Here is a 10,334-nt window from a genome sequence, read left to right on the forward strand (position 1 = left end):
GCTGCAGACATTAGAAAGCTGTCTTGATAGTTCAGCTCAGGAGACATTGAGTAAAGGTCTACCCAGGGTGTAGGCTGTAATGGTAACCTACAGTATTGAAGTTCCTGGGTCTTGTAGGATGTTAAGACCGAAGTGACAAGGTATTTTCCAATTATAATTTTGGTATGTATCACTGTCACGCATAATTTGTCAGTTGCACAAGGTGGCCTTGCAAGTCTTCATCTATGCAAATAACAGATGCAAGGATAAAGAAAGCCCGAAACTAAGACCTCATTTAACTTACCTAATAAGGTGTTGAAGTGACTCAGAAAGATCATGCGATTTCCGGTGGTAACGTAAGAACAAAAAATCGACATATGTACAGTAATAATAGGATGTGTTTAAAAATGATACATTGGCAAAAGAAGGTATTTTGGCGAGGGCATGGAAAGATGCTGTTGCTGCATTGTTAACCTGCCATTTTCTTGGCTCTGAGAAACTCCCATGATACACTTTGAGATCCTAAAGGAGGAACACAATTGCTACTGACAGGTATTTGGACAATTGTAAATGAAGTCAGGCAAGGATGCCCAAAAATGCCTGCAGAGTTTAGTTCCAGTTGGTTATGTAACTAACACCTCCAGCAATAGTAGCGATATTCTCAGCTAACTTTTCGCCACGGTCATCTTTCGGTGCGGAGCGGAATGTCAACGCGATGTTTCAGAATACACGTCACGCCATTTATGTAGTACGATTTCCCCCTTTTGCTACAAACACCATTAACTAAGCGAAACCACTCAAATTTGCCATGCGGCAACATGCACAGATAAGAAAGCCAGTGTACCAACACAGAGCTGATAACGGTTAAACTCCAACTGCTTTTTGACTTTTCTCTCTCCCGTTAAGCTTTTGATAGGATGTGAAGGTCGTTTATTTGAAAAGACACGTATTTTGCTTTCTATATACTGATTTCATATTGTTTTCTTTATTTATTAATAACTCAAACTGTAGATTTCGCCATTGAAATCATGAAAGCTTCTGGCCAGATCTAAAATGTAGTCTCTGCTAATTAAAGCCATTCATAGTAGTACATTTGTAAAGAGGAAGGCGGTCTGGAATTGAATAAAACCAAGAGAAAAGTCCTAATCAAACTATAAAGGCAACAGTTTACAAGTAGGTTTATTGTTTCACTGCTCGTGGTGGCGTCAAACGGCTAGGCTGTTGGCGTGTGAGATTGGAGACAGATACAGCACAAACACACAAGACATATGACAGACACACCTGTCTGGCGCACAATTCAAATGACTCAGAGGGCCAAAGCCAAGTATCTAACCCCAGTCTAATATTCACCCACTGTCAATCTTGGTCTCGCCAAACAAGCCTGTTAGTCGGCATACAAACATACGTAGTACATCTTCATGCACAGCCCAACTAAAACGCACACACTAATTCAAACCAGCAGACACACACACCCTGCCCCATTCCGTCTCTGCCAATTCTGAGACAGCGATAGGAGACTGTGACAGGGTCCATACGCGAGCCCGGGAGAGACAGAAGGCATTGGACAAACCCTCCAATTCATCCAGCACACAACAAACAAACAGGCCCAGAGAGATGTTACCGCGGCCCGGACGAGGCACCGTGGCCAGGCTCCAGAGAGAGAGAGAGAGAGAGAGAGAGAGAGAGAGAGAGAGAGAGAGAGAGAGAGAGAGAGAGAGAGATAGAGAGAGAGAGAGAGAGAGAGAGAGAGAGAGAGAGAGAGAGAGAGAGAGAGAGAGAGAGAGAGAGAGAGAGAGAGAGAGAGAGAGAGAGAGAGAGAGGAGAGAGATTTGGAAACACCAAGCCTAAAGCGTAAATAGTAGGGTTACTGTAACAAGGCAGTTAGCTCTGTAGTTAGAAAGACAAACTTCTCAACCGACCAAGTCTAGTAAGGGTGTAATTTAATATAGGGAGGGTGCAAACATGGAGAGGTCGAGAGATAACCGGGAAAGGTTGGCAGAGAAAGTGAAAGTGAGGGAAGGAGAAGGGAGAGAGAGAGAAGGACAGAGAGGGGGAAGGAGAGAGAGGGGAAAGAAGAGAGAAGGGGAAGGAGAGACACGAGAAAGAAAGAAGCTGAGAGGGAAGGAGAGAAAGGTAAAATGAGATTAACACAGTGTTGTCTACAGGGAGACAGTGTAAGCAGGGCTAACACTCTATCAGAGCTGGCTCACCAGGGGAACATTAGTGGATGTGTGGATGGTGTGTGTGTGTGTGTGTGTGTGTGTGTGTGTGTGTGTGTGTGTGTGTGTGTGTGTGTGTGTGTGTGTGTGTGTGTGTGTGCGTGTGTGCGTGTGTGTGTGTGTGTGTGTGTGGGAAAGAGAGAAGAGTTGGTTACACTGACCCAAGGCTACAGATTAGAAATGTGAGATTCAGAGGCAGAAATGCATGGATATTAGAAGAGGTAGAAATAAACACACACAGTATAAATGAGAGATTAGAAAAGGAGATTTGACCTATTTTACATGCATCGAAATAAAGGCTTTTAGTATGCGCTAAGTATGTCCTCGCACACACATATATTTGCACACGCACACACATTGACGTACACGCACACACATTCCAGTCCGGCTGTGGATTCCACACTGTAAAACCTCTACAGACATCCTGACATCTCAAGCTGAAAAACACACAAACACACACATAAGCCACACACACAAGACCTCATACACTTTTCCTACATGCCCTTAAAGACACAACCAAAGACGCACACTCTCACACAGACACACATGCTCCTCGCTCAACATCAGGAGGAGTGTGCCTCTCTTCCTTTTCTCCATGAGAACAAAGACGCTGGATATCTGAACGTGAGAGAGGGGGGGGGGGGGGAAGGGTTAGGGGGGAGAGTGGGGGGAGAATATGCACGTGTATTAATCAGAGTAACCGGGCAGACATTTTGTAAGATTGCTCAGGGGAGAGAACCACGTCTGGGGAAGGCGATGGGACCGAGGGGAGCTCACCTTGTGTTTCAGCCCTGCATCTGTTTATGTGCCGCCGCATTACCATGTGTTCCGTGTCAAACAGGATCTACCTACCGCTGCTTTATCCGCAAATACACGACGACGACATCGAGCGGAAACCTAGAGCCCGGCGCTGAGATTAGAGGAGCTGAAGTTCGTACTTCTAAAATGATACATGTACAATGGGAAACACATCGAAGATTGTTCATTCACAATTTACAGTAGGGCTGTTTCCAGTATTTGCCAATCAATTTTGAAGTTTCATCAGTTGAGGCCAAATCTTTCAATTAAGAGAAAGAGCGAGGGCGTGAAGGAGAGAGAAAGAGAGGGAGAGACACAGAAGAGAGATGGTTTGCGGATGTTGTGAGGCCAGCTGCCAGCGTCGAGCCGTTGACAGTTGGAGTCGAAACGCGTTGGTGTGTTGATGTCGATATCATCAAAGACATCAACGCAGGGTCGTCAGAGAAGGCCTTGCACTACTTCTAGCTACTTCCCAATCCATTGCACGCACACCCACAGTCTTACAAACAGGCACACACACACGTACACCGATGCACACCTCCTCCCCTGCTCTCTCAGACACGCACGTACTCGTACAAACAGACGGACATCTCTCTTTCTCAGACCAACACTACTACACATGGCTTCAGCTGCACACACACACACAACCAGAAAACACACATATACACGTTTACAGTATCAAATGTGCTGCCTTTCTAGTCTCTCTCTCACTACAACTGCATGAGCCACCAGCACTGACAGACTAAGAGCTCCCCCTAGCAGTGGAAGGATGCAGGTCCAGAAAGAGAGAGACAGAGAGAGGGGGGAGAGAGAATGGGAAAAAGAGAGAAGGGGAGAGAGAGAGAGAAAGAGAGAAAGGGAGCAGGATCAGTCACAACTGAAGTCACAGAATCAGGACAGAGCTAAGAGGTTCAATGACGACAGACAGACAGCTCACCATCCCTAAACTAAGCAAACCTCCACTCTGGTATGCAAGCTGTGGAGAAAGAAGGAAGGGAAGGGGGAAAGAGGAAGAGAGAGAGAGAGAGAGAGAGAGAGAGAGAGAGAGAGAGAGAGAGAGAGAGAGAGAGAGAGAGAGAGAGAGAGAGAGAGAGAGAGAGAGAGAGAGCTGCTCTTAGATGGTATTAGGGGCAGGAAAAGCGGTCAAACAAGCAGACGTCCTCTTCATCAGAAGAATGAGTTTAGGCATGCTTTTCTGAAGCCTTTGTCTAACACTAAATTATTCACCCACTTGCAAGATACTTTTTGTGTTTCTGTCTCACACACACACACACACACAGAAACGATATCGGGCTATAAGGTAAATAACACACCTAATGTTACCCAATACCAGGGAGATGATTTCTTTCAAATAGAAACATAGAGACATTCCTTGTCCCAGTTTTGCTTTAATTGGTTGAATTTGAAAACTTTTTTTCTGGTATTCTTACCAGGTACTTGAATAAATAACTGAGTTTTTATACAGTGTGATCATATAGTACTGTTTGTGAAGGGGCCTTTAAAAAGGTCCGATTGAGCAATATAAAGTATTCAGTTCTCTTTTCAAGGGGGGGATGATTTTTGAAGAGGACGACACAGTGTTGTACCCCATGCAGGTGTTTCATTTACGCAGGGCAACATACACACACCGACGGTGACACTTCAATCGCACGTCCAAGTGTACGCCATTCCTCTGCTTTGCATCTCAAGGTCCCCCCTCCACCCCACTCTGTCTTTCTCCTTCTGTCTCTTTCTTCTGCACTTTCCCCCCGCTCTCCTCTCTCTCTCTCTCTCTCTCTCTTTCTCTCTGCCTAACAAAGACGGTGCACAGCAGGGTGTCCCCCTATTTGACAAGGCAAAGAGGAAACGTGCATCTCAAGTGGCCTGCTGCAATTTACACACGTCTCTCTCACTCGCTCGGTGTAACATGTGTTTAAAGTGTGTGTATGCATGTATGTATGTGTGTTTGTGTGTGTGTGTGTGTGTGGTGCTGTAAGACAACAGGGGGTTGTGTGTTTATGTGCACTTGTGAGCGTGGGTGTGTGCATTTCTGTGTGTGTGTGTGTGTGTGTGCGCGCGTGTGTGTGTGCGTGTGTTTGAAAAATGTCACCAGCTGAACGGAGCCTCTCAACATATTTTTCTCTTCTGTCTATAAATCACTGGTCTGCAATTGTCCTGTTTTTTGTTGAAAAAACAACAACTTTAAAATGGTTTGTAAAGAAATATAGAGCGATATCAGAAATATTTAAATGATCCACAAAAAAGTTGGATATTCTGATTCAAATTTTCAAGTAGTAGTGGAGGTGCCACGATAAGTAACAACAACATTTGTTGGGCTGAAAGAAAATATATATTTGATAATGTAGCACTGGTGGTGTAGAACTTTAGTTCCTTTGTGCCAAAACACACACTTCCACACAAATGGACACATAGAACTGAACCTAAAACTGGCTTTGACACAGAGGAGAATCCAAAAGGAAAAGCAATACTTAGCTCACACTACATACCACAGATGACATGTTGATTATGCCTTGCGCTCACACACACACACACGTCTTAACACACACACGTCTTAACACACACACACACATCTTAACACACACACACGCTTAAGCCCACACATTTACTACATTCCCAAGACCTCCCCCTGATACAAATAGTGGAAATGACAGAGGAGATAAAACATTTCTTCACTGGTGCTATATTTATAATTCACTTTTCCAGAGACCTAACCAATCAAATCTGCCCCAAGAGCGTATTTTGGAAAACTCAACAAACACTTTAAATCATTCACTATTACCATATAATTGAAAGTATAAAGTTCTCAATTTTACCTTCAAATTAGTCTTAAAAGTGTATTAGACACGTAATAAACTGCTTCTAATATACTCTAAGGGCACAATATAACAAAACAAATCATGGTAATGCTGTGTACGGATGTGTTCATTTTCATACAGATATGTGTATGTGTGTGTACATGTGTGCGTGCACATACACTTAGAATTCCAAAACCATTGTATATATTCCACATTTAAAAGATGCAATTTTCAAGGGTCGTACTTCTCATTGTCTGTCTGTCTTCACTTTTCGACTGGTTGGACCTGCTGAATATTAATACTTGATAGTACACAGACAGCTCACTGCCTGCATTCCCTTACCCAGATCTGGATGTGTTGCATGAAGGCATGTTGAGGCGCGCAAATACACACTCATGCAAAGAGTCATCTGTATCAAATGTGTACACACATGAACGTCTTTGTTGTTTTGACACGAGTATGTGTGCGCGTGTGTGTGTTTAGCTTGCATTTTCATTCATTAGCAATGCACTCACAGCCTCTCGTTCCTACCACAAACTGCCTTCTCTTTGACAGGGAGGCGGGAGATTTCCATGCCCTGCAGTGTGTGTGAGAGTGTGCGTGCGTGCGTGTGACACTCTATACTTGTTTATACTGTATGTACATACTCCACATACATGCATACATGTGTGGATACAGGTGTATTACTGCACAGCGTAGAACATCTACCTTAAACTGGAGACGTCTTACACTTGCTTTACATTTGCCACAGCCATCTCAGTGGAAAGTCTCCTGCAGAGTTCAAGTCAGCAATAGTTGGCCATATTCGCCCCTTCCATAGGCGATGACAGAGCTGTTATTTGAATTAATTTGAATGCCAAGGACAACAATGGAGAGAGGATACTGTTTGGGACTGCACGGTTGAGGGTATTATGTCAGTTCTTAGATTAATAGTAGCTGACTGACTGACTGACTGACTGACTGACTGACTGACTTAATGACTGACTGACTGACTGACTGACTGACTGACTGACTAGCTGGCTGATTGGCTCAATAGACAAATGTTATCCAGAAGATGTAGTAGGTATGCTGACTTTGAAGTAGACACTGTGCTAGTTGACAAGCACACACACACACACACTGCAGACATACACACACAGCTAAGCGTGCACACAGACTGACAGCGCCTCCACACATGCACACACAAGCCCATAAAAAGTAAAAGTGGTGTGTGAGAGAATGTGCAGAGTACACATCTTAACCCAGAACAACACAAAACACATTTGAAACAAATGACATCAGCGGGCTCTGTTATGAGTTAAGTTGGATTTAGGCAACAGGACTAAAGGCACACAGGAGGAAAAATATGACTTCAGCGAATTGCTCCATTCACATTTTTTAAATCCTTTAAACGTATTTTAAATTCGGTTAGGTCTATTCAAGCTTTGCAAGAGGAGGCTTTATTTGTCACATATTTGGGGGAAATATGCCCTTTAAAATTATCTGTACAATTTTGAGTTGCAGTAAAAACGGAGAAAAATGTAATAAAGGAATGTGTTTAATTATTGACATTGATGCATAAGATAAACGCAGGCCTCCGTTTGCGTTGTTTTCTCACGTCCGCCTTTCATGCCACCTCTCTACTCTCTGATTTACCCGGTACGGCTCGTCGGGGGACTGGATAAGAGCTATTACGGATCAGGCACTTCACGTGCAACCCAATGTTTCCCTTGTCAGCTGAATGTCCACCTTTTACACATACAAGTACTTCAGTTCCAATTTAGGTCAAAGAGCACCGTCGTTACATTAAACGACACGTAGACAGACTACAAAACGTTTACAGAACTCAACGCTTCCAATTCAAAGTAGTCTGTATGTCGGTATTTAGGCTATGCCTGACTCTTCGAGCAGGCAAGGTGTGACAACGAAACATGTCTCAACATTGCAAAGTTCACTTCAAAAAACAATAAATGGTTATTGTCTTTGTGTACATGATTAAGATATATATTACCTATATCTTAACCTATATATTGTTCTCTACAAATATACATTTATTTTAACGCCATAGGCTGTGGCTGTATCTATTGATTAAGTTGAAATGTTTAAATTAGCTAAACTGAAAACATAGCCGTAATGGAAATTCCCTTCGGATGTAAAGACGTTCAATCTCAGACAATAAGGTTGGTGGCATGCGTTGACTTACCTAGATGGCGCGAGAATATCTGACTAGTGCAGAAGCAGGGGGAGGGGGAACTATCATATTTATATATTTAAATTGTCTGAGTAATGTAAGTTTGTAGTCTTTGAGTATTTTCAAACCACAGCTCCAAGACGTAGGTTACGGTATAGTGTTCATTCAAAGCACATTAGTTGCAAATGTAGTAGTTTGAGAGAAAATCGTTTTTAATTGATTTGGCAAAATGCATTGAGAGTAGGCTATTGAGCTTCTGAAACACAACACCCTAAAAGAAATAGAATCTTGCCATCATATGTCTCATTGTTGTAATCATCTTATTAAATTTTTGAGAATCATTTTGATGGAAATTTGTCTTCACGTTCAAGATAGTATATTCGAGTGCATGTTCTTTAAGATTAAGTGGATACAATTAGTCATCCGTATCAAGTCATCCTCCTTGTCTGAATCAGAAATTAAAGTCAAACTGTAAATATGAAATATAAGGATTATTCACTTGCTCTCATACATACAGAGTTTGTCTGCACTCACAAAGGTAGCCGACCTGCGTGGCCTAAACAGCACCTCCAAATCGACACTTCAGATACTTGTTTAGATATTACATTATGTCAAACTATGCTTGAATTACATTTTGTTTGTTGCTTCCCTGCATGTATATTGCTACCCTTGTCAAAATGAACATTTCATGTTCAACCAATTGGCTACTTTTTTATCAAGTTTTTATGAATGGTAAGCATCTCAAAGTAATAAAAATGTATTGTATAAATGTATATATATATATATATATATATATATATATATGCATTTGTATTTAAATTGTAGAATCTACAGTTCACGTTAAACGTCTAAACTCATCTTGAATTACAAAAAATTACACAGTCACCGGTTTTCTTTATCATCCAATGAAACTTGGTTCAAAACTGTTTCTTCTTAGTTGATTTTACGCACTGATAAAACACTAATGTTGATCTACTGTTTAAGACAGAAAAGGTCCAGAAATCGCTTGGAACTTAATGTAAATGGCACATAAGATATTTTTCAGTTTGATTGAGATTGAAAGTCAGGTACTTACGTGCTATTAATTCTCTCTGTGACACGTGCTGCGGGTTCCCCTGCTTACGACGGGACATTGCCCTGGCATTTACAGTGGCATCGCCCGGAGACCTGCACTGTAAAGAATCGGCTCGATTCCCTCCTATTGCGTCCCTAAACTTGTCCCGGGACCTCCACAAAAGAGACGTTGCTCCTGCGCTCGCACCGCCGGCCGTGGTGGGTTGAACAAGCGTCGTGCTGGATGGCTAGGGGTCCGTGGGTCGGAGATGTCTAAGTGTCTTTTGCGCTTCTCCTCTTCGGTCCACTGTGAGAGCGCTTTTGCCGTGTGTTGAGACCACGGATAACCCGGCTACACCTTTCGCTTTGCACTGCGTCTCTACACAACTCACACCATTTGGCAAAGGTGTAAGAAGAGAGAGATCTGTCCGAGTCCCCCCAAAAGGGAATGAAAAACAGAAGGTGGGAAAAAATATCCTTGATGTTTCACGCTTTGCTGTGAGTGACAGGTAGGATCAAACCCAGGCGAGTGTCCCCTCCACCTTCTAAGAAAGAAGAATCAGAATGCGGTGGTCAGTGCGCGCGTGGGTAGGCTGTCTCTGCGTCCAGTCAGCGGCTCAGCTTCTGGACCACAATTATTTCGTTTCTTCAAAAGGGGCAAAAAAATCAAGAATTGGTCGGAAAATTGTACAAAATATGTATCCAATTCTGTCCACGGTACTTGGGTAGAAAAGTGATGGGCACTTCTCAAGAGTGCACGGGCATGCGATGCCAGGTAGGCTACTTTCTCAGTGTCCTCAACTCGGAGTGCTCTCGCCCCTTGTACGGCTCTGTGGAGAGCGGGCACATAGACTACCACCTCCTTTTCCAATAAATCAAGACCCTACACGCTTTTTCTCCCCTTTTCACTCTTGCTCTGTGTGAAGATGGCGGAGTCCTGCTTCCCCCGAGCTCTCTGTCTCTCTGTGGCTAGGGCTGCCTCCGTACAATGGGATAAAATTCAAGTTCAAGTGCGGACGTGACGTTAAGTCTACAGTGAGAAAGGAAAATTGGAGACTGCAAGAGCACTGGGGGCGACTAGTGGTGGCTTTTCACAACTATCGGATCACCAGCAAGGCATGGACAGCACCGCACCACCGAGTCACACAGTGCATCGGTGGACGGAGCCGCTCACAGCCTTCGTTCGTACCAGACGCGACAGAAAAAGCACTGCGATAAACTTTATCTTACCGCTTTTACGGAAAGACTAAAATGATTAAACAAATAAATAAAAAACACTTTTCATTTACTAAACGAGTGTTTGAATTGTGGTAACCTATA

General features: G+C 43.2%; 1 protein-coding gene across 3 annotated transcripts in view; it reads right to left on the bottom strand.

The window, feature by feature from the left end:
• bcl11ba (BAF chromatin remodeling complex subunit BCL11B a) overlaps positions 1-10,109 on the bottom strand; it is a 50,100-nt gene extending 39,991 nt beyond the window's left edge. The window contains exon 1 of one of the 3 annotated variants that reach the window (XM_047018472.1): positions 9,037-10,109. In XM_047018472.1, coding sequence (XP_046874428.1) covers positions 9,037-9,094 — 58 coding nt within the window. In that variant the 5' untranslated portion in view covers positions 9,095-10,109. The remainder of the gene's footprint in view (positions 1-9,036) is intronic. The other 2 variants (XM_047018471.1, XM_047018473.1) reach the window with 2 other exon arrangements.
• Between the last annotated feature and the right edge of the window lie 225 nt (positions 10,110-10,334).

The sequence above is a fragment of the Hypomesus transpacificus genome, chromosome 3 (assembly GCF_021917145.1).
Source record: "Hypomesus transpacificus isolate Combined female chromosome 3, fHypTra1, whole genome shotgun sequence".
Lineage (NCBI taxonomy): Eukaryota > Metazoa > Chordata > Actinopteri > Osmeriformes > Osmeridae > Hypomesus > Hypomesus transpacificus.